The 24,271-nt window shown below is 45.2% G+C and overlaps 1 protein-coding gene and 1 pseudogene across 8 annotated transcripts in view; both read right to left on the bottom strand.

Annotated features, from left to right (window-relative positions):
* Tcp11l1 (t-complex 11 like 1) overlaps nucleotides 1–19,350 on the bottom strand; it is a 55,964-nt gene extending 36,614 nt beyond the window's left edge. For 3 of the 6 annotated variants that reach the window (XR_015046504.1, XR_015046505.1, XM_021154593.3), the window contains exons 1-6: nucleotides 18,895–19,349; nucleotides 13,168–13,354; nucleotides 7,470–7,602; nucleotides 6,154–6,274; nucleotides 5,130–5,350; nucleotides 1,050–1,186 (exon numbers count right to left, since the gene is read on the bottom strand). Coding sequence is in view for 4 of the 6 variants with exons in the window: in XM_021154593.3 (XP_021010252.1) it covers nucleotides 1,050–1,186; nucleotides 5,130–5,350; nucleotides 6,154–6,274; nucleotides 7,470–7,602; nucleotides 13,168–13,330 (775 nt within the window). In the remaining 2 variants the exon portion in view is untranslated. Of the gene's footprint in view, nucleotides 1–1,049; nucleotides 1,187–5,129; nucleotides 5,351–6,153; nucleotides 6,275–6,464; nucleotides 6,670–7,469; nucleotides 7,603–13,167; nucleotides 13,355–18,894 lie in introns of those variants that run through there. The other 3 variants (XM_085834612.1, XM_085834613.1, XM_029474482.2) reach the window with 3 other exon arrangements.
* A 1,422-nt stretch (nucleotides 19,351–20,772) lies between these two features.
* LOC110290343 (peptidyl-prolyl cis-trans isomerase NIMA-interacting 1 pseudogene) lies at nucleotides 20,773–23,439 on the bottom strand (annotated as a pseudogene). Of its 2 annotated transcripts, none has more exons than XR_002377423.2 (2): nucleotides 22,959–23,439; nucleotides 20,773–21,614 (listed from the first exon to the last, which is right to left on the bottom strand). The product of XR_002377423.2 is annotated as a peptidyl-prolyl cis-trans isomerase NIMA-interacting 1 pseudogene, transcript variant X1 (transcript). The 2 variants fall into 2 exon arrangements; XR_002377424.3 differs by having other exon boundaries at nucleotides 23,203–23,439.
* Between the last annotated feature and the right edge of the window lie 832 nt (nucleotides 23,440–24,271).

Here is a 24,271-nt window from a genome sequence, read left to right as displayed (position 1 = left end):
TAGCCTAGAAGACTGTGGCCCCACACAAACTGAAGTGTGTCAGCCAATCTTCTCCCACTACTTCTACTCTCCCCTCTTTCCATTCCTCCCGGCCCCAAGCTTCCATATAAGGCTGCAGGAATTAACTTCTGTGGCCACTGAGTTAACCAACCTGGTCAGGCAACAAGATCTATTCAGACTGCCATTCCCCTCTCATCAGCAAAGCTGTGCTACCTGAAATGCACCACCACATGGCGTCTGAAAGCATCCTACAAACACAGCTATACTAGACTCAGTCCGTTGTTTACCTGAAGTCACGCGAGGCTTGTAAAAATGCCATTTTCTTCCCAACGCTTGGGAAGCAAAGACAGAAAGACTGTCATAGTTTAAGGCCAGCCTGGATTTCACGATGAACACCAGGCCATCTGGGCTGCAGAACAAGACCTGGTCTCAAAAACAAAACAAAAGCTGGGTGTGGTGGTGCAAGCCTTAATCCTGCCACTGGAAAGGCAAGGTTGCCCTCTACCTAGAGCTATAAGTATTTTGAGACCCTGACACAGAAACAAACACAAAAAAACCAACCAACCAACCAAACAAACAAACAAAAAACCCCACTAACCAAACACCACCACCAAGCAGTGAAAGCTGCCCTTTCCTGGTTGTGAATACCGAGTTATGAATAAGGAAAAAGGCAAAGTGACATTCCCTGCTGTTCCCATCAGCAGGAGAAAAGCTAATTAACAGAGATTTGTCATCAAGGACAAAAATCAAGACCTGAGCCATAATTCAGCTGAAACTGATGTTTTCCTTTGGGAAAACAAAAAATTGAATCTAGCAATCTTCATTTTTTCCATTTTTACTCTCAGGTCCGACCCACATAGCTCTTGTCAGCTGAGTTTATTCCTCGCTATTTTGTTTTTGATGATTAACAACAGCATCCCGTGCTTTTCCTTCCTCAAAGCACACTACTTCCATCCATTCTCGCCTTGGGCTCCAAACAGTCACTGGCTTTTATGAAACGTGTTACAAGACAAAAGCCAACTGATGAAAACGCCCACAGAGCTACTCACTCGGCTGCTTCTCCAACACTTCCTGAAACTTCCTCCTCTCGTACTCGACTGACTGCTGCATGAGGTGCGGCCTGATGCTACTGATGGCGAAGTTGGCCATGTCAACTTTCATTAGGTCCAACACAGAAAATATTGCCCTGAAAAAGAGAGAAAAATTTTAGAAGCAGGCAGTCATGCATGATGCCTTTAAAGGAAAATACTTATAAAGTCATAATACTTTAAAGGAAATGAGATACGTGTTTCATCTCAGAAGGGGCAGCAAAAGAAATCTGGGAAATCATGAGAAAAATGGATTAAGAAAATGAATGTAGGGGACTGGAGAGATGGCTCAGCGGTTAAAAGCACTTCCTGCTCTTCCAGAGCACCTGTGCTGGCTCAGCCTCTGTATGCTCAGCCTCCCTCTGTATCAGTTCCTCTTTCCAGGTTCCTGCCCTCGCTGCTTTTGATAATGAACTATTCTATGGAACTGTGAATAAAATAACTCTTTGCAGGCTGGCGAGGTGGCTCAGAGGGTAAGAGCACTGGCTGCTCTTCTGAAGGTCCTGAGTTCAATTCCCAACAACCACATGGTGGCTCACAACCACCAGTAATGGGACCTAATGCCCTCTTCTGGTGTGTCTGAAGATAGCTACAATGTACTTACATATAACAATAAATAAATCTTTAAAAACAAAACCAAAAACCCTATTTTCCCCAAGTTGGTTTTTGGTCATGGTGTCTCACCACAGCAATAGGAACCCTAAGACAAAGTGGTACTAGAATCGTGGGTTATCACTGTGACAGGCCTGACGATGTTGTTTGGGGAGGACTGTGGAAGGACTTTGGAACTTTGGGCTAGAAAAGCTCAGTGAGATTTTCTGTGGGAGCTTGGAATCTGTTGAGAGCAGTGCAGATGATGCAGGCCCGGCATGTGAAGTTCCAGAGGGACATTGGAGAGTCACTTAAAGACACTATCAAGACTGTTTGCTATTTCGAGTTGACAATCTGTGGTTCTTAGGTTAGCTAGGGGTGAAGAATCAGCTGTGATTTACAAGAGACCAGAAACACTTTAGTAAAACCTTTGCAGTACTGGGACAACTGGTGCTGGCTAGCTGAAGCTAAGCAATTTGTAGTGATTAAGAAACCAGCATCACCGCCGGGCATGGTGGCACACGCCTTTAATCCCAGCACTCGGGAGGCAGAGGCAGGCGGATTTCTGAGTTCAAGGCCAGCCTGGTCTACAAAGTGAGTTCCAGGACAGCCAGAGCTATAAAGAGAAACCCTGTCTCGAAAAACCAAAAAAACAAAACAAAAAAAAAACAAAGAAACCAGCATCACCAAGGTGAAATCTTGTGGACGTGTTTCAACAGAGTCAGTATACAGAAGCTGTGTTCCAGAGGTGACCAACATTGTCCCTCATACCAGCAGCTGAATTTGGGACTGTGTAAGAGTCTCCAGGTTGAACTCATCTTGAGGGTATGAAGGGATCAGGGAAAGCAACTGAGGCTTGGCACCTTGAGAAGCCAGGAGAGGCCATTGGTAAAGGTGGAGCCAGAACAGCAGAAGAAGCCCCAGCATTGAAGGAGTCGTGAGGAAAGTTGAGGCTTGGCACCATGATGAGAACCCAGGAGAGGCTATTGGTCAAAGTACATCCTAGTTGCAGAGGACCCCAGCACTTTGGAGATGCCAATACCATGGAACAACCTCCAAGAATAGCAGCAGTCATGTGGAGTGGAAGCCTGAACCTAGAAGACATGCTCTGTGTATTGCATAGGGCAGATGTCCCAGGCTCTTTGGAGGAGTCCAAAATATCAGGAGTGAATCCCAGACACTGGACATTGAGAGATTTACACAGTTGTAGTTTGGTTTTTGCTTTGATCTGTTTGTGACTATGCCCTGGCTCTTCCTTCTTGAAGTAAAATATTTAATTTAACTACTATTTTTATAAAAGCCAACAGTTGAGAGACTGAGTTTTTGAAAGAGATTTTGGGATTTTAGAGATGAGTATTTTAAAGAGACTGAACTTTTAGTATGATTGAATTTATAAAGACCATGGGACTTTTAAAGTCATTCATGTTTTATATTGTGATATTAATATTACTGTGCCATCTTGGAGCTAAATGAGAAAGAAAAGGTTCTAATTGAAAAGCGATATGTTTGTGTGTCAAGGTGGCAAGGGGTCAGTTGTGCTGGCTAGTTTTATGTCGACTTGACACAAGCTAGAACATCAGAGGCGAGACCTCAGTTCAGTTCCCAGCACCTATGTTGGGTAGCTCTCTGGCCTCCTCTGGCATCAGCACTCTCATGTGCATACACAGACAGACAGACAGACAAACAGACAGACAGACAACAAGAATAAAAATCACTTTTAAAAAGTACAACAAATTTGGAACACAAACTCTTAACTAATGGCTTGAAAGAGTGCAAAATTTTAAGGTGCTTTTTAAACATCCTAATCTTGCCACTGCCTTTCCAGCCTAGAATTTGTTCCTTGGCTCTAGGCCAGCCCTCCTGACAGGCAGCCTGAGGAAGGACAGAGATCTCGACAGAAACTGAAGCTCTTTCATCTTCATGCTTACATAGGTTAATCCATTTTCTAAGCAAAGAATAAAAACGGGCTACGTGAGGGGGCTCATCCATATAATCCCAGCACTATGAAGACAGAGGCAGGAGGATCTCTGTAAGTCCCAGACCAGTATGGTCTACAAGTGGCATTCCAGAACAGCCAGAGGCACACAGAGACTTTGTTTGTTCCAAACCAAACCAAACCTAACCTCCTCCTTTCTTCCTCCCTCTCATCCCAGTTTCTGTTTTAAACATCACTGTGTGCTCTAGTTCAGTGGGCATAACTGCTGGCTCACATTCTGTTCCCAAAGGACAACACCCAACCTGCTACTGAGATTGCCTTCCATCCTGTCTCCTACACCACGACTCTGCAGTGCCCACCTGCAGGAGGCAGTTAAGAACTCGAGGTTCAGGTGTAGATGTGGCCCTGCACAAAAGCAGGGCTAGGATCAAATGTGCTCTCAGGTCCGTGGCCCTTTAGAACCATAGCCTTCACACGGGGTCACGGGATTCTGCTTCCCCCCGAGATTCTGTCCAGCTCACAGATCCTGAGAGGCACGCCATCTCTACTGCAAACACTCCTTCTAGTTCTCTAGGATTACCCACAGGGAAACAGAGGCATCCGAACCTACCCATGTGTGTGTGTGGGAAACAGAGGCATCCGAACCTACCCATGTGTGTGTGGGGGGGGGGGAGGGTGGCGGGGGGGGGGGAGCGGGGCGGGGCGCGGCTGCTGATTTAGAGAAACCCTAAACATGCTCACTGGGTGCTTTCAAAAGCCCAGATCGCCCGACTTCTCTTTATAAAAGTCAACAGACTGGACGACGTAAGTCATCGCAGACACAAGCAGCTGGAACTAAGAAGCTGCCTCTCTCTGCCTTATTTTACTTATTCATTCAATTCAGCCATGCTTAAATGACTATTTTATGTGCATTGGTATTTAGCCTATATGTATGTCTGTGTGAGGGTGTCAGATCCCCTAAACTGGAGTTACAGACAGTTGTGAACTGCTATGTGGTTGCTGGGAATTGAACCTGGGTCCTCTGGAGAAGCAGCCTACACTCTTAACCACTAAACCATCTTTGTAGCCCTTATTCATTCTCTCTCTCTTTTTTTAAGACAGTATCTTACTGTGTGCCCTCAAAATAGATTTGAAATCAAGATCCAACCTTAGCCTCTTAGTGCTACAAAAACAGTGGCAGTTAGTGACAAAATTCTAACATTTCTGTGTTTTAGATGTTTGTTTTAGAAACACTTTTGAAATGACTGAATTCCTAGGCTTCATGAAATGTAAATGTAAATTCCAGGACAGCCAGGGCTACACAGAGAAACACTGTCTTGAAAAACCAAAAAGTAAATCTGCAATTGGTTTTCTTTTTTTTTTTTTTCTGTCCTGGAACTCACTCTGTAGACCAGGCTGGTCTTGAACTCAGAAATCCACCTGCCTCTGCCTCCCTAGTGCTGGGATTAAAGGCATGTGCCACCATGCCCCGCAGCGTTTTCAACTAGAAGTATTGCTATGGACACATTCCATACCTGAAGAGAGGCACTATTTCCTTAATGCCCTTTAGTTTTTTAACTTCCTCATCTCGAGCAGGTGCACACAATATCCCCATCATGCCAATAATGAACTCTGCCAGCTTGGAAATGTCTAGGGCCCCATTCTCTGCTTCTTGTTTTATCAGCTCCAGATCCAAGACTTCCGTTATCTGGTTTCTTAGTCTAGTGTGACCAGGCAGCAAGAAAGATAACAGAGTCTACAAGAGAGCAAAGTAAGCTTAGTCAAAATTTCTCAGTCATGAATCATTTTTATTATACATGAAGGGTTTGTTACTATTCAAAAAGAAAGGATTACCTACTGCTATTATAATGCACATATTTTCAGCTTCTTATTTAACACATCTGCAAACAGACGTGCACACAAATCATTAAAAATAACTATGTAAGCTTTGTTCATATTCTAGCAACCACCTGGACGCGAGAAAACCCTGGGAGTTTGTTGGTTGGCTGGTGTGTGTTCTTTGGGGCAGGGTCTTGATGTGTTGTCCCATCTACCTACAAGCTCGCTATCCAGCTTCCCAAGTGCTAGCTAGCATCAGGGTATGTATTGCCATGTTTGCCTACAAATAATCAATGATAAGCCAAGTTGCTATGGAAGCCTGTGAGCCAACCACGGATTCTAATTTTCCCAGGTAACAATTCTTCAGTATGAAGGTTAAAGCCACTGAGGAAAGTCCTTCCATCCCCAGCCTTTTCTATCCCAAGGCGTAATTACTTTTTGGCTAATATAAGTTGAATGTTAGTTACTAAAATTTTATAAATACTCTATTTTATAATGCAAGTTTTGTAGTCTCTAAGCAAGATGAACATTTTCTTTGTTGTACAAAAGTAGAACCTTCAGGTTATCATGACTTGGTCGAAAAAAAAAGACGTTAAAGGGCAGCAGTGACTGAGTCAAATAATCCAAATTCCTTCAAATAAATTAACCTTGGGGCCCTTAATTCCTTTAGTTTTCTGGCATAGTAAATGGTCCCTAAGCACCACTCACTCTTAGTCTTACCTCTTTGATCTCTCCTACAAGTTTGATGGCATGGTCATATGTTGGGGGCTCTTCACTTAACTGGACACTCAAGCAATCCCAGAATGCTTTATGTACAATCTCTTTTACTCTCTTCTCCAAGCTAAAGACAACAGGAAAAATAAAAAGACAAATATTATATATGCCTGTTTAAAATCACTTTTCAAAATTATAAATTCTATGGCTACAGAGTAACAAATCTGTAAAACCATAGGAACCAAGGAGATGTGTACTAGATGTGCAAGCCAATGACACAACTCTTTACTTTGCCTCTTAAGGAGAGTGGCTTTCACCTCACTTTGTAGCCAATGTGAATCCAGTGACAAGCCATAACAATGCCATCAGGAAAAGACTGGCGTGCTGGAGAGACGCCTCAGCAGTGAAGGCATGGGCTGCTCTTGCAGCAGCAGATACGGATTTACTTCTCAGCACCCACATGTTGGCTCACAACTCTTCAGTTGAGTCCAGGTCCAGGAGGTTCATCACTGTCTTCTGACCCTGTGGACACCACACATGTACATGATGCAGATAACTGCATGCAGGAAAAACACTCATACACAAATTTTAAATTTCTGAAAGACTGGAAAATTCAGAGTTGGTAACTGTCATTTCTCTGACTTCAGCAAGTTCCTATGATACACATTTGTGAATACCGGTGCCTACAGAGCCAGAGGCAATGGATCTCTGTGGAAATGGAGTTGCAGGTGACTGTACACTGCCCAGCATAGGTGCCTGGAATTGTACTCAAGTTCTTGCAAGAGCAGTAAGTACCCTTAACTACTGAGCCATCTCTCCAGCCTTCATCTTTTATTATTATCTTGTCTTGTTTCTGTTTTTTGACATAGGGGCTCCTTGTAGCTCTGCCTGGCTTCTAGCTCACTACATAGTTGAGGAGGACCTTGGACTGATCCTCCTGCCTCTACTTCCCAAGTGTTAGGATTGCGGGCACGTGCTACCACCTCACCTGGCTTCCCTGGCTCGGCAAAGGCTGGGAATTAGATGATACAGTTAACGGAAGTGAATGAAACAGTGCACTGACAACATTGGAAAAATAAGAGTGGCTACTACATCCTAATAGGGAAAAGATGGCATCAAAGATCTTCACAGACTCCAGAGCCTTTACTTGTATCCTGAAGTACGCGTGACTTTCAGACTCAAATAACAGCAGTCACTCCTGACCTAGAAATATTTTTAGCAGTGATGTAAAAAAGGAAGAATGTACTTAAACACACTGGCATTGAGTGAAAAGCCATTCCCAGACCTGGGAAATGCTCTAGTACTCAAGTCCATGCACGCACCTGCCTTCGGCTAATTCAACAGCGTTAATCCGGAAGTCTCCGTTTACTACAATTTCATGGGCCAGAGCCATGTTGGTGACTCCTTTTGCTGTTTCTAGAAGTTCCTCTACAGTGACAAGCCGAGCGGGACTGGCTGTAACAGAAACCAGCATGAGAAGTCCGTTAGGTTACAGCCAGCGATGGCAGCTGCACTGAGAGCTCTGTCCCAACACTTCACACAACAGATCTAGCTTTGTCTTACTTTCCTTTTACCTAGAATCCTAAAAGTAATAAACATTTCTACAACACACAAAACATGATCCCCACTAAGATTGCTGAAGAGAAAATAAAAAGTGAGCTTAATGAAACACACGTTTAATCCCAGTACTCCGGAGGCAGAGGCAAGCACATCTCTGTGAGTTCAAGGTCAGAGCTAGTTACAGGACAGCCAATGCTACACAGAGAAATCCTCTCAGAAAAAAACAAAAAAGGAATAGCAGCAGCAGGAGGAAGAGGAGGAGGAGGAAAAGGAGGAAGATGAGGAGGAGGAAAAGGAGGAGGAAGAAGATGAGGAAGAGGAGGAGGAAGAGGAGAAGGAAGATGAGGAGGAAGGTGAGGAAGAGGAGGAAACTTGCTTTGTAGACTAGGCTATCCTTGAACTCACAGAGATCTGCCTGTCTCTATCTCCCAAGTACTGGGATTAAAGGCATGCACTACCACTACTCAGCTTAATATTTCTAAAAACAATTAAATACTTACATGCATCTACAAAAGGATGACAGCCAGGTGGTGGTGGCGGCCCAGGCCTTTAATCCCAGCACTCTGCTGGCAGAGGCAGGCAGAGCTCTGAGATCAGAGGCCAGACAGATCTACAGAGTGAGTTCCAGGACAGGTAGGGGTACACAGAGAAACCCTATCTCAAAAACAAACAAACAAACAAACAAACATATAAAAGAATGCCACTCAGCTGGTGTGATGGTGCCTGACTTTAATCTAGGAACTTGGGAGATAGAGGCTGGCAATTTTCTGTAGATTCAAGGCCATTCTGGTCTATAGAGTGAGTTGTAGGCCAGCTAAGGTTATACAGAGAAACCCTGTTTTGAAAAGAAAGAGACAGAGACAAAGACAGAGAGACAGTCACGGGGTAGAGGGGAGAATTTGCACACTAATGAGATAGATATGCTTATAAAATATTTTATAGAAGTAATTAAGTCTTGGCTGAATAGTTGACACTGAAGTACATATGGTATCTTCAATGTTTTTCAAAGTTGAGCAACATTGTGATTTTGTTCTTGTTTATTCTGAGAAAATTGCTTTATATATGTTTATGTAGTAAAAATGACAGAAACAGCCGGGCGTGGTGGCGCACGCCTTTAATCCCAGCACTCGGGAGGCAGAGGCAGGCGGATTTCTGAGTTCGAGGCCAGCCTGGTCTACAAAGTGAGCTCCAGGACAGCCAGGGCTATACAGAGAAACCCTGTCTCGTAAAAAAAAAAAAAAAAAAAAGACAGAAACACATTTAGAGTCCTTTAAGAAATTGCTAGAGATTTTATCCTAATCCCAATCCAAATTTCAATTACTTTTTAATGAAACTCAACATCAACTGTTTGTTTTGAGGCAGGGTTTCTCTGTGTGGCCCTGGCTATCCTACAACTCACTCTGTAGACCATGTTGACCTTGAACTCAAGAGATCCACCTGCCTCTGGCTCCTGAGTGCTGGGATTAAAAACATGTGCCACCACTGCTTGGCTCAAACATCAATTTAAAAAATAACTTTTAAAAGAACTTTGTGTATCTATATGAATGTGAGTGCTGGTGCCCAGAGTGGAGAAAAAGCATTGGATTTCCTGGAGCTGTCGTTATAAGCAGTTGTCAACCACCCAGCATAGGAGCTGAAAGGGAAACCTGGGTCTTCTTAGCAGCTTCTGGCTCCTTGAAAACTGGAGGAAAATATATGACCACATGTAATTACAAATAATACAACCTAATACTAGCTTCACATTAGAGTCAAGCCAATATTTACAGAATGGCAAAAAGCAAGTCCCAAGTCCATCCTTCCCAGAATAGCTGAAAACATAAACCAGAAATCCTCATTAGGAGCTACAGTAAATGAAAACCGTGTTAGCAGTCTCTGTTAGTTTTCTACTGCTGTCGGGAATACTGGAGATAAATCAACTCAAGAGAAAAAGTTGTTGGGTGTGGTAGCTTATACCTGTCATCACAGCACCCAGAGGCTAAGGCAGTTAGACTACAAGAGTTTGAGGCAAACCAATAAAGTGAGTTCAAGGGCAGCCAAGTCTACAGAGTGAGAACTTGACTCAAATATATACATATATACATACAAGCTGGTACAGGGCTGTAACCAAGTACTTTGAAAATAGAGACAAGATGATCAGGAGTTCAAGGTTATGTTTAGGTACAGAGAGAATTTGAGGCTGGCCTGGATCTCAAAACCATTGGGAGTGGGAAGCTGGCTTACAGGTTTGGAAATTCTAGTCCCTGATCTACTGTGCCCATCCTTTTGGGTCTGTGGTGAGCTGCACATAAAGGCAGGATCCACATGACTGGAAAAGCTGCTCAGTTCAGCCCAGAAAGAAAAGGAGAGTGAAGAAGTGGCTGGGGACTCCAATTCCCTCAAAGGCAGATCCAAAGGACCCTCCCTCCTCAGAGTGCCACAACTGGATCCCTGTGGAGGACATTTCAGACTCAAACAATAGCATGCACACTACAACACTCAGTCTCTGTCTGGAGCCATCTAGGAAAGGCTGAAGGCATGCAAATTAGTTTCTGGAGATGGCCCATCGTTTTGCATGGCTGCAATGGGTAAACTCAGAATTGCAAGGTCTTTATAGATCTCATCTCAGGATTGACCCCTGCTTCTGATATGCCTTTCCTATCATTATTACATAGTCTAATGATTCCTGGACATTAGCCCACCTTATTGGGCAGATTTTCTGCAGATTAACAAAGATACGTAGTAATGCTGTGTAGACAAATTGATCATTTCATAATTCTTAATAATGATTCTATGGAATTCCTAAATTTATACAAGTAATTTTGAACCCTCTATAGTATGAAAGCTGCAATTAGAATTCTGTAAACCTTCATGTGTCTAGGGTTAACTGCACTAGGATAAGAAAGAAGGCTTGGAATAAATTTACAATCAGGGAAAACATTCTTTCTAGGTTAGCTGTGAGACCACTATCTGCTAAGTAAAGGTCATAAACTGGGAATGGACAATTTATTGCAGGTGCAAGGACAGAAAATAAAATATCGACTAATTTATCAATACAAAACTTCAAAACTAATGAGACAAAACCATGCTAACTTATAAGAATTATTGTTTTAAATTTTTTAAAATATTTTTTTAAAGATTTATTTATTACATGTAAGTACACTGTAGCTGTCTTTAGACATCCCAGAAGAGGGCATCAGATATCATTATAGATGGTTGTGAGCCACCATGTGGTTGCTGGGATTTGAACTCAGGACCTTCAGAAGAGCAGTTGGTGCTCTTAACAGATGAGCCATCTCTCCAGCTTGTTTTAAACTTTTAAAAAAAGTTTATTATTATATGTAAGTACACTGTGACTGTCTTTAAACACACCAGAAGAGGGCGTCAGATCTCATTACAGGTGGTTGTGAGCCACCATGTGGTTGCTGGGATTCGAACTCAGGACCTTCGGAAGAGCAGTCAGTGCTCTTAATAGCTGAGCCATCTTACCAGCCCTGTTTTAAACTTTTCATGAACTTATGAAGTTAGTAACAGATAAAGTTTAGGCAGGTATTAGTCTTAATGAAAACACATGTAAACATTTCTGCTGAAACTCCTTATCAATTTATGACTTGAATTAGTGTCTTAAACTTGCTATGAACTCATGGAATGTAAAGATGCTTGGAAAACCATGTGATCAAGTCTCTCAAGAAAGTATAAGAACTTAGAACGACGATAATAAGGGAGAGGCTCTTTCATTCAGCAATAAAAAGGTAGAAGCCTTTTCTTTTTCTGAACAATAAAGGTTGGAGCTGCTTTTTCATCCAGAATGAGTGAGGTTTTTTGATGGTGGCACCTGCTTGTTGGAACTTGCTCATGGGAGCTTTTGCTCCATCCACCAAATATCGACAGGCATAAGTAAGCATAGGTATGTATATTTTAAGTATGCATTAATACTTGTGAAGTTGATAAAGACAGGTGGTCAGGACTAACTCAGCTGTGAGTGAGTGTGTGTGTGTGTGTGTGTGTGTGTGTGTGTGTGTGTGCATATTGCCCGTGTAAAGGATTTTAATTTTCTTCCTTTCTTTTATTTTAAAAAAGATTTATTTATTTTATGCATATGAGTACACTGTCTTCAGACACACCAGAAAAGGGCATCGGATCCCATTGCAGATGATTGTGAACCACCGTGTGGTTGCTGGGAATTGAACTCAAGACCTTTGGAAGAGCAGTCAAGTGCTCTTAATAGCTGAGTCATCTCTCCAGCCCCCAATTTTCTTCCTTTCTTTTCTCTCTGGTTCACAAAGAGTTAATGAGTTCCAATCCTTTTTGGCCTGGACAGTGAGAGGTCCTTAGGCAAGAAAGAAAAGAAACCAGCGTTCATGAAAGCACAAATAGCAAGAGAAAGGAAACCAGCACTTATGAAAGCACAAATAGTAAGACTGCAAGGCCAGGGTCCTCAGTCTCCAGCCTTCGTCTGACTCCGCTCCACCTCGGCTCGTCCCCTAGCCGGAGCAGGCCTCCGGCAAGTCCCACCATTATAAAATGCAGCAGATGACATAATACACTGAAGGTTATTGAACACTGAGCTGCTGCTAAGCTCCATTCTCAATGCTTCACATGAATTCCTTCATAGTCACAACAACTCTAGGAGGTAGAATGCCTCACTTAACGGGATGGGGACCCATCTCCCTAACTACACACGCTGGAGACAGTAAGTCACAGATGCACACCAGGTAACATTACCACGATCTTCCCTAGGAACAATTTGTGCTTTAGGCCCATTTGTATATATGTGGTATAAGTACGTTGTGGTGGCTGATACACTGTTTAGGAATGGCTTTGACTGTTTCAGAAACACACCTCAAAACCTCAAAATATTTGTCCTTCTTCCCAATCCGCAGAAGGACTCTTCATTTGCAGTTTGATAGCATCAACACCGACATTCTTAGACTGTGACACTCCCTTCTAGAGACCTGCAGTTTTGGATTCACTTCAAAAAGTTTACGTATTCTTAATAAAATACATAAGCCAGGCAATTTATGGCAGAGCTAGCCACCTTTCACCTGGAGGCCGACTCCCTGCGGGAGCCTCAAATAATTTCCACTCTCACTCAGCAAACTGAATCTCTTCAGTCTGTGGAAACCAAGCCCTGGGGAGATGAATTTAAGGTATGGTAAACTCACCCATTTTTCATTTAACCTGCATAAGGCCTGGCTCTCAGGGGTCTCAGACTTTTCACTGTTAAAGCCAGTTTCCCTCTAGTCTTCTGTTTCTCAGATTACTTCAGAGAAGCTGGAGAGCCTCACTGTTCTAAAGTTTTAACTTCTCAAACAACTGTAAACCCACCAGCAGCTAGGCTGCCAGTTGGGGAACTACTGCTATGTCAATTCTAAGCACTGGTGACCTGGTCCTCCTCTGAGGACTTAGTTCAGAGCCACGCGCCCAAGGAAGCCACTTGAAAAACCGACGGTAGTGCTTTTAATCAAAGTCAGATTTGCTTACAGTGAGGTCTTCCCACTCTTTGGGAACTAGGTGAGTCCGACTTCACTTTTTTCTGTAAGGTTTCATCAGAGCACTCCAGAGCACCTTCCAGGCCTTGCTCGGAGGCAGCCGCCTCTGCCTCTCCTGCTTCGTCTACATGGGACTTGTCAAGGTTTTCAGACATCCTCAGTTAAGTCTGTTTCCTTTCCTAGGAAAGAAAGACAATGAGCCAAACGTGTTCATCCAGTGTCACTGACTAAGCCAATGGTTAGCTGTCGTTTTAGTTGTTTTCTCAACAGTCTTGCTAAGGTTTTATTCGTTTATATACTCTTCCTCAGTGACTAAACATACTTAGCCAATGACGCCTGCAAGTCATGGGCATAGCTGGAATAATGTACCCCACTCCTGAATACATGTCACAAGTTGGGGGTGGGGTGCTTAAACTGAAAGAAGACTTAAATCACCTACTTCTGCTTTAAGCAAAGGGATTAGTGATTCAATCCTAAATCTTTCAAGACAGTATTCCACTACATAGCCCCTAGTGTCCTTGAGCTCTCTCTGTAGCCCAGGCTGGCCTTGAACTCACAACCGTCCTGCCTCCAATTCATAAATGCCAGGCCTACAGACGTGCTCCACCACACCCATCTTTACTTTTGTGGCCTAGAGCTCATAGGAAAGGTCACTGGCTCTTGTAATCTCAGCACTTGACAGGTGGAAGAACAGCTTCAAGGCTGGGGTCACTAATTCAAAACAAACAACAAAACCAACATTGTGGAAACCATGCTTCTAACCACCTTCCAATGCTGTGCTGAGATGGATGGATTCCTGTTCCAATCCTGTGGATAGAAATGACTGGGGAGATGGCTCAGTAGACAAAGTCCTTGCTATAAAAGCATGAGTTCAGCTCCTAGTACTGCTGAAAATCCAGGCACCACATCGTGCCTAAAGATACTCAAAGCTGATCTCTGGCTTCCATGCCCATGCACAGGTGAGCACACACACATACACCCTTCCCCTAGATTTAAAATAATAATAATAATAATAATAATAATAATAATAATAATAATAATGGAGAGGCAGGTAAATCTCTGAGGCTGAGGTGAGTCTGGTCTACATAGTGAGCTCCAGAACAACCAAAAATAATCAATAACTGCGGCTGAGAAACAGTACTGTCTAGACTCTATAACATGCTTAAGAAAAACGTGTAGGCATTCTTTTTTTTTTTTTAAGACTTATTTAATTTATATGAGTACACTGTAGCCGTCTTCAGACACCAGAAAAGGGCATGAGATCCCATTACAGATGGTTGCGAGCTACCATGTGGTTGCTGGGAATTGAACTCAGGATCTCTGGAAGAGCAGTCAGTGCTCTTAACCACTGAGCCATCTCTCCAACCTGAAGAAAACCTTTTCAAGTAGTTGCTAAGAACATGATACAATAAATAAATAAATAGCCGGGCTGTGGTGGCGCACGCCTATAGTCCCAGCCCTTGGGAAGCAGAGGCAGGCAGATTTCTAAATTCAAGGCAGCCTGGTCTACAGAGTGAGTTCCAGGACAGCCAGGGCTACACAGAGAAACCCTGTCTCGAAACCCCCGTATCCACTCCCCCCCCCAAAAGAATATGAATATTATCTAACACTCTAGTCTGGACCAGTTAACAAAGACATTTTTCTAGAGACTTATTTTACTGTATCATGATTTATCTTGTGCGCCTGGCCCTTTAAAGGATCCCCACCTGCTAGCCAACTGGCTCTTTAAGAAGTCTTAGCTGGTAGAACTGCTTGACCCTATGACCTTCAGTGTTGATTGCCTCTTGGATTTCTGGGAACAGGATAGAAGTCTAAGAAAGTGGGTTAGGCTGGCAGAGTAGAGATGGCACGACTTGTGTGTGCCTGATGCCCGAGTTGGTCAGAAGAGAGCACCAGGTCCTCTAAAACTACACTTAACAGATGATAGTGAGACAACATGTGTGTGCTGAGAATCAAACCTTCATCCTCTGTTCAATTTATGTCTGAGAGAAGAGGGGTTTTGTTGTTGTTGTTTGGTTGGTTTTTTGGTTTTTCGAGACAGGGTTTTTCTGTGTAGCCCTGGCTGTCCTTGAACTCACTTTGTAGACCAGGCTGGCCTCGAACTCAGAAATCCGCCTGCCTCTGCCTCCCGAGTGCTGGGATTAAAGGCGTGCGCCACCACTGCCCTGCTTGTTTGTTTTTTAAATTGGACAGAAAAAGTGAGCTATAGGGGCAGTTCTGATGCTTTGATCTGGAATCTGCATGTGAATATTAAAGGTCCCATTCCTCAATTGGTTCTCGGTTCATCAATAAAGATACTAGTGGCCACCAGCTGGGCAGAACAGGGGGGGACTTCCAGGTTCCCGCAGGCAGGCTAGGAGACACAAGATAAGAGAGCAAGCCACCAGCCATGTGAGATGTCGGTAGGAATGGCCATTTCCCCACCTGGGACTGGGTTAGCAGGTGGGAGATCAGAAGGAAACTAAGCTGCGGGCAGATTTAGAGGTGTTGAGCTGGAAGTGAAGGTAACGGCACGTTAGCCTTCGGAGGCTTAGAAGTGCCCAACCATTGAGCTAAAAAGCATATTAAAAGCAAGCTTGTGGGTGTCTGTCTTTCATCCGTGGATCCAAGGGAACCAGGGTGGTGGCTTTTAATTCGGTCTACCTGGAACTTAACGCAGGGTAGTAGAAACTAGATGCTACAGAAGACAGTCCTCTTAATTGCTGACCCAGTTTCCCAGCCTGATATTTACTTTATGTGTATGAGTGTGTTTACCTGCACATATGTAGACTGTGTAAGTACCCTCAAAGGCCAGAAGAGGGCATCGGATACCCTAGGACTGGGCTTATCGGGTTACCAGGTGTTTGTGGGGGTGTTGGGAACTGAACCTGGGTGCTCCGCAAGACTAGTCACTGCTCTTGACAGCTGAGCCATCTCTTCAGCCCCATAAAAGAAATCTTTTTTTTTCCTCTCCCTTCCTCCCCCCCCCCTTTGGTTTTTCGAGACAGGGTTTCTCTGTATAGCTCTGGCTGTCCTGGAAATCACTTTGTAGACCAGGCTGACCTCGAACTCAGAAATCCACCTGCCTCTGCCTCCCAAGTGCTGGGACTAAAGGCGTGCACCACCACTCCCCACAAAAGAAATCTTTTAATTACATTAAAGTTTTTAAGCCCTCCCCACCCTTCGCTGTTTCCAGTTAAGAAAAATGATGCTTCAGCATTTACAACGCTGATAATAACACTTTGAAGATCACAAACTATTGTCATAAGCACTAATTCAGCTCATTACATACTTGGACGGTAGTCAAAGAATCTAAAGAAATGTACTATGTTTTAAAGAGATTTGGCCCCCTTCTGCACACTGGAGAGAAGAATCACTTGGTATAATTATCTAAAATCACAAGAGACCTCAATTTAAAAACAGAATAAAGTTACTGGAATTCAAATCTGCAGACTTGTTGTGACCGTCAGTGTCACTGTCACCTTGGAAAGGACCCTCAGGAGAACTGCCCAGATCAGGCTGGCTCAGCTCACGGGGATGCTGCTGAGCAGTTTTCTTGATGGTGTTCACTGAGGTGGGAAGACTCTCCCCACACTTGGGCAGCACCATTTCTTGAGCTGGGTTCTGGCCTAACAACAGTTCCTTAAAAAGGAACTGTGCACTAGAAGACTTTGTTGCTATTTCTTGACCACGGATGTGACTTGCCCAGCTACCTCCTGCTCCTGCTGGGCAGTGGGCCAAAAATAACCCCCCTTACTGCTTAAGTAGCTTCTGTCTTTTTCTTTTCTTTTCTTTCCTTTTGAAACAAGATCTCACAACCCTGGCTACAGGCACCTGCCTCTGCCTCTGTTTTGGCAATCCAGGGTCCCTCAGAAGAGGGTGTCAGATCTCATTACCGGTGGTTGTGAGCCACCATGTGGTTGCTGGAATTTGAACTTAGGACCTTGGGAAGAGCACTGAGCCATCTTGCCCACTGAGCCATCTTGCCAGCCCCCCGCCCTATGTACTTTCTAGCTAGCCTAGGACTCACCATACAGCCCCCGAACTCATAAAGAGCTGCCCGCCCCAGCTCCTGGGGCTTTCAATCCCAGAAAGCCATGTGCCACCACTCCCTGCCCAACTTTTCCTTCCAAAACTCATTTCTCCATTGTCTTAAGTACTACTAGAGTTTGGAAGCGCAACAGATCCAATGTTCATTACCTACAGATTCTATAAGAAACAAAACATCTAATTTTATCCTCTTCAAACACCAGGGAGCTGTCCAGAGGAAGTCATTCACTGGATACAGAGAAGAGGAAAGGCAAGATGCTTTTAGTCACAAAAGACTGTCCCCGTCCCCCCAAGACCCTGTTCAGGTCCTGTCTCCTCCCAGGGCACTTCCTTCAACCTTATGAATGTTTACATTTTTCTCCAAAGTCCTGCAAGGCTGATTGTGAGACAGCTGGCATCCATCACTGCCTTTAATTCCAGTCAAAATATGATTATTCCAATAGGGATAGAAAGTTGAAAACAATCTAATCAGAGACAGACAGACATGCTTGCAAGGAGCCACAATGAAACTCATATTAGCATGACGCTGCTATTCTGAAGAGGAGGAAGCTGAGAAAACTTTCCCAGAAAAGATGACATGTGACCTGTCTTTGAAAGGAGTAGAATTTCACCAAGTTATAATGTCGGGGTAGGGGTGAAAGGAGGGGGGTGTATTTTCATTCCTCCAGCAGAAGCCAGGGGTGCCTGAAATGGAAAAGTGGCAGTAAGCAAAGATGGAAAGAGGAATTGGGGGTCTGGTGGGGAAAGCGCTAATTTGTACTTTAAAAACAAAATGAAAAGCTTTGTCTAGATTTTGAACTTCTCAAGAACCAAGATCAATCATATTCTCCATAAATGCTCTATTAGTCCCTCCAAGCACCCAAGCCCGGCATCATATTTTCCATAAATGCTCTATTAGTATACCCCTCCAAGCCCCCAAGCCCGGCAAACAGATACCCATTTGTTGACAGACATAAATCCCTGTGTCATCTGTGTGATGTCACTGTTAGGAGGGGCTGTTCAAGGTGTTTAGGGTAGCACTGAACCTGTGGTTTAAAAGTGACAATAACTTCAGTAAAAGTGACCCATTTTTCTTAAAATGTCCTATTCCCCCATCACTACTGAGGTCCGATTCTGTGTCTTTACTGTGACTTCAGTTTTCTACAGTTAAGTGCCTCCTGGTTTCCTGCATAAGGGTACCCTGCGGCCACAGACTGCCACACCACCACAATTCCACACTGGCAGCTATAATTAAAGAGTAGTAGGATGTATTTGGGAGGGGGGGTGCTATTTAATTGCTCTCATTCATTCACTCAGCAATCATAAAACCCTATGGTACCTAACCAGGAAACCCAGGGGGAGGATCCTGGCACGGGGACCTGCATCTGTCGGAGCTGCACGCCGGCCCAAGCTGAACACAAAAGAATCCTCCAGAAAGGGTCTTTGGTCTTTCAAGCGAAAAGAAAAGATCTCTGACTCCCGGCGCCGGGAACCCCGTTCAGATTTCGTCGTAAACAGCTGCTTCGGTCGGCGAGGGAGCGGCAGGGGCGCGCCGGGGAGTCCGGCCTGGAGGGTGGGCCTCACCCATCCCTGTTCTCCTCCTCGCTCCACCCGGCATCCTCGGGACCCGACCGGCTGGGAGAGGTCCAGAAACGGGGGCGCTTTCGCCCGGTGCCTCCCCGGCCGGTCCGCCGGCCTCTGCCCCGCTCACCTGCCGCGGCGTCGGCGACCACCCAGGGTCACTCCGGCTGCGAGTACCACGGGGTCCGGGACGCGAAAGAGCGGGAGCGATGCGCGCCGGGCTGGGCGCCTGGGCCTCGACCCCCGCCGGGGCGCCTGGCTCTTCCCGAGCTGCCCGCCGTCCTCTGTGCCCCGCGTCGGTGGGCAGCGCCGGCCGCGCTCAGTGCGGGGCGGGGGAGGCGGGATGCGCCTGCCCAGCGTGGGCGGCGCCATGCTCCTGTACGGACCGGCGGCGGGCTCTCCCGCTGTCACCAAGGGGCTCGGGAATCCGGCGCTCGGAGCTGAGCTTCACTGCGTTTTTACGTGGAAAGGCTGATGCGGGCCCGGGGGGCGGCCGAGGGAGTGCGGTGGCCCCCGGCTCGAAGTCGCTCCGGTCGCACAGGGAGGCGCCATGTTGAGGTTGGGCAAAAGCGGAGGCGATGGCGCGCAGTTAAAAGTGTAGTAAAGCGCAGGGCGCCTTAGAAGCTACCTTCCCTGCCAGGACTTTGAAAACTGAATTTTCCATCAACCAGGCCAACCTCACTCCCTTGCCTTCATTTTGGACACCCACACACTCACAGGCTCCTTTTGGATTCTGAGCCCTGGCTTGAGCGGTCCCTTCGAAGTGTTTGGGTGACCGAGGCTTCAGCTTGATATGAAAAGAGGCGAGAGCACAAGAAAAAAATAAATAAATAAATAAATAAGCCAACAAAAACATCACCCCACTCCAAGCCTGGGGTGCTAAAATAGCTAACTTCACTAACAAAAATACTTTGTTATCTGTCTCTATCTTAAATAAAAGATAGGAATCTTTGCTACTTTGTAGATTCTCCTCCCCCACCCCTTCCCCCTCTAACACTAGACCTGAGAGAAATAAGCATAGAGGGGAGGGAAAGAGGACGGAGGGGGGTGGGGTGGGAGAGGGATCCTTGATTGATTGATTGATTGATTGATTGATTGATTGATTTGGTTTCGAGACAGGATTTCTCTGTATAGTCCTGGCTGTCCTGGAACTCACTCTGTAGACCAGGCTAACCTCGAACTCAGAAATCCACCTGCCTCTGACTCCCAAGTGCTGGGATTAAAGGCTTGAGCCACCACGCCCCGCTAAGTGATCCTTTAATTTCTTTTGTTTTTTTTCTTTGAGCACTACTACTAACAAACCGCATATGTGATCTCTGGGCCCCACCTACTGTTAATATATCACTGATAAGTTTCAAGAATTCCCAACTCACACAATCATAGAAACTATCTGCAGCTCGCAAAACGGAGCTGGAGCTCGAGGCAAATCATTGTCTGCTGTTGCAGACGGTCCTAAGCAGTTCCCCCATCCCTATACCTGGGATTAAAATGAAAGCACATTTTAAAATTTGTGGTTTTGTTGGGCTTTTTTGGTTTTTGGAGACAGGGTTTCTCTGTGTAGCCCTGGCTGTCCTGGAACTCACTCTGTAAACCAGGCTGGCCTCGAACTCAGAAATCTGCCTGTCTCTGCCTCCCAAGTGCTGGGATTAAAGGCATGAGCCACCACTGCCCGGCTTGTTTGTTTTTAAAGATTTATTTACTTATTTTATATAAGTACACTGTAGCTGTCTTCAGACACACCCAAAGAGGGCATCAGATCTCATTACAGATGGTTGTGAGCCACCATGTGGTTGCTGGGATTTGAACTCATGTCCTTTGGAAGAGCAGTCAGTGCTCTTAACTGCTGAGCCATCTCTCCAGCCCTGTATTTGTGTTTTTAAAAGAAACTAAAATTCCGAATTTCTCAAAAATGTCACTACATGATTTAGCTGTTTTTTTAATGCTTTATTAACATATTTATACATTTTTTTAAGGGTCCCAGTTTTAATGGAAGGTGTATAGTGGGCTGCATTGCACCTTGAGGCTGAGTTGCTGTGTGTCTTTTTGCAACTGAACAGAGGAATGGAGCATATAACTAACAAGAAAAAAGGCCCTCCTGCCTGCCTTCGAGACCTGGAGGATCTGGTCACCTCTGATCCCCTGAGCCTGGGGGTCTCCCCAACCCCATTGCCCTTCTGAAGTCAATTCCCCCAGGAGCCTGGCTAGGACAGCCCCCAAATGGGGGCAAACAAGGAACGGGATGCTCAGTCCCCCTCCCAGTCACTTTAGGAACAATAAATACTGTGTGACAGCAGCAGGAACGGCGTCCATGGGCTTGTGTGGCAGCCGGAGCAGGCTGGCCAGGTGCCTGCCCTCATTCTGTGCGCAGGATGATATGGATGCCAGACTCCGTGAACACGGGCCCACTCATCTCCCCAGTCTGTAGAGCAAATGATGCATCCTCAAACGGTTTCTGCATCTGTCCTCTGCTGAAGGCACCCAGGTCTCCCCTGGCTTTGGCAGAGCTGCAGTCACTGAACTGTGAGGCCAGAGACTGAAAGTCCTCCTCTCCTGACTTAATCTTCCGGATGTAGCCATTGATGAGCTCCAGGGCCTCCTCCTTGCTCCTGGTGATCTTTTCCTGGCGCCAGGATGAGGGCCTCCGAGATTGGCTGTGCTTCACCAGCAGGTGTGAGCAGCGCACCCTGGCAGGCTCACCCTGGCCGTTCTTGCTGCTGCCTTCGCTGGGCCGCTCCCACTGGCTGGCGTTGGTGATGTGATTGAAGTAGTATACCCGGCCTGAGCTGCGACTCATATACTTCTTCCAGCCGGGCGGCAGCTTCTCGTCTGCCATCTTCGCTCAGGAGTAACCTATAAAATGAGGGTTTATTTAAATAACTAGAGCAAATGGAGGGAATGATGGTTTCAAACATCATAAAAGCACATGTAATTATTACTAAAGATTTAAGCTTGAGCCTCACACACTAAATATAAATATATGAACATACCACCCTGGGATGCCTAGATGGCTCAGCAAACTTTTGACATGCAAACCAGGCAACCTGAGTTGATTTCTAGAACACACCAGTTAAGGTAGAAGGAGAGAACTGACTACATACAGTTACACTCAGATCTCAACATGAGCAGTGGCTGGTGTGCTCATATACAGTCCAGCAGATTAAAAATAAAACAATTCCCAGATGGCTCACTTTAGGAGAATACAACTAAATAAAGATATTCAACTAATTGAACATTTGATCGATTCTATCTGAATTCAGACTACTGTGCCTAGTTTGGTTTTGTGTTTTTGTTTTTGTGGGGATTTGATTGTTTTTGCTTTTTGAGAAGACCTCTCACTGTGTCGCTAGCTCTTGGCTGGCCTGGGACTCCCTATGTAGGTCAGGCTAGCTCTAAAATCACAGAGCTCCAATTGCCTCTGTCTCCCAAATTCTGGGATTAAAGGCATATGTCACCATGCTCAGATGAAGCAGAAATTCTAAAACTGTATCATCTAAAATCTATATCAGTAATTCCAGGCAAGAATAAACTTCCCAGGTGATCCAAACATGAAAGCCAGAATGGAACACAGACATACCCTTAGAGAAATCTACCTTCCTTGGGGTTTTAAAACTAAGTCAAAAAAAAAAAAAAAAAAAAAAAAAAAAAAAAAAAAAAAGAAAGAAAGAAAGAAAAAAAAGAAAAGGAAAGAAAAGAAAAGCTGGGCGTGGTGACGCATGCCTTTGATCCCAGCACTCGGGAGGCAGAGGCAGGCAGATTTCTGAGTTCGAGGCCTGTCTGGTCTACAAAGTGAGTTCCAGGACAGCCAGGGCTACACAGAGAAACCCTGTCTCGAAAACAAAACAAAACCAAAATACTAAGTCTTCCTTGAAGAGGCTAGAGACAACACCAAGACCATTCAATTTTATTTGGGACAATTCATCTGGTTTTTTGGTTTTTTTTTTTTTGTTTTAGAGACAGGGTTTCTCTATGTAGTCTTGGCTGTCCTGGAACTGGTTCTGTAGCCCAGGCTGGCCTCGAACTCACAGAGATCTTGACTGCCTCCTGAGTGCTGGGATCAAAAGCACTCGACACCACTGCCCAGCTAGGATGATTCATCTATAATCTTTTGATACTTAAAAGGTTCCCTTTAAATATAAATGTCCACATATGCAGGGGTTCGATCTTTGACTGTAAGGACTGGAAACTCAAACTAACCTTGAGATAAGTGGGAGCTCAGCGCCAGGCTGCAGTGTGGAGAGAGAACGGTAACAGCTGTCCCGGAGGTAGATTGTTGTCACCCCTCGACACACAGGATCCCTCTAACTGTTCCTTGTTTCTGGTTTCTTAGTGTTGCTCCCTTGTGTTTTAGATCTAGTCAGTGTATCAGGCAGGGTTCTCCAGAGTCACAGAACGTATGGAAAGTCTCTATATAGTGAGGGAATTCGTTATAATGACTTACAGTCTGTAGTGCATCTCCCCAACAACGGTCAGCTGTGAATGGGAAGTCCAAGGATCTAGTAGTTACTCAGTCCCATCAGGCTAGTTGTTTCAGCTGGTCTTCTGTAGAAGTAGATCCCCACAGATGTGCTGGCAAGTAAACGAAAGCAGGTGAAGAAGAGCGAATTTTCCTTCTTCATGTTCTTATGTAGGCCTTCAGCAGATGGTGTGGCCCAGATTAAGGGTATGTACCGCCATGCCTAGATCTGGGCCTTGATTTGTCCCAGGCTGACCTTGAACTCAGAGATCACCTTGCCTTAGTCTCCTGGGGATGAATGGGTGAGAGCACGGAGCTAACAGCGAGGACAGTGACCCAGCATGGTTCTCCAAGGTTTTCAGAGTAGCGCTGGTCCTATGGTTTGAAGTTTATAATGTCTTCAGAAAATGACAGCTCTGCCATAAAACCTCCTATTCTTGGGCTGATCAGCTGGCTCAGTGGGTAAGAGACTGCTCAAAGCCTGGCGGCCTGAGCTTGGTCCCCAGACTCCACAAGGCGGAAGAAACACACGAAGACCGACAGTTGTGCTGACCTTGCCGTGCCCACTGCATTACACACACAAATGTTATATAGTTTCTAAAACTCTTAGTAAGTTTAAAGTAAGCTCCCTGCTCCAACCCCAGACACTATCTTGCTGTGTAGCTCAGGCTGGCCTGCAACTCACCATCTTCCCATGTCAGCCTCTGAAGTATTGGAATTAGACACAGGACATCACAGTTGGCTTTTAACTGTGATTTTATTAGAATGTTTTCCGTGGTCTAACCATTCTGTTAGAATGCTCCTTCCTGAAGCATGAGCAAGTGCTGGGGCCATGGCTCAGCAGTTATGAGTACTGGCTGCTCTCCTAAAGAGGACCTGGGCTTGCTGCCCAGCTTCCACATGACAGCTCACAACTGCCTAGAACTCCAGTTCCAGGGAATCTGAGCCCCTCTTCTGACCTCAGTAGGCCTCTCTCTCTCTCTCTCTCTCTCTCTCACACACACACACACACACACACACACACACTGTGCACAGACATACAAAATAAAAGAAA

Source organism: Mus caroli, unplaced genomic scaffold (assembly GCF_978045245.1).
Source record: "Mus caroli unplaced genomic scaffold, Mus_caroli_1 scaffold_2, whole genome shotgun sequence".
In the NCBI taxonomy this organism is placed as follows: domain Eukaryota; kingdom Metazoa; phylum Chordata; class Mammalia; order Rodentia; family Muridae; genus Mus; species Mus caroli.
This window is presented reverse-complemented; position numbering and strand designations above follow the sequence as displayed.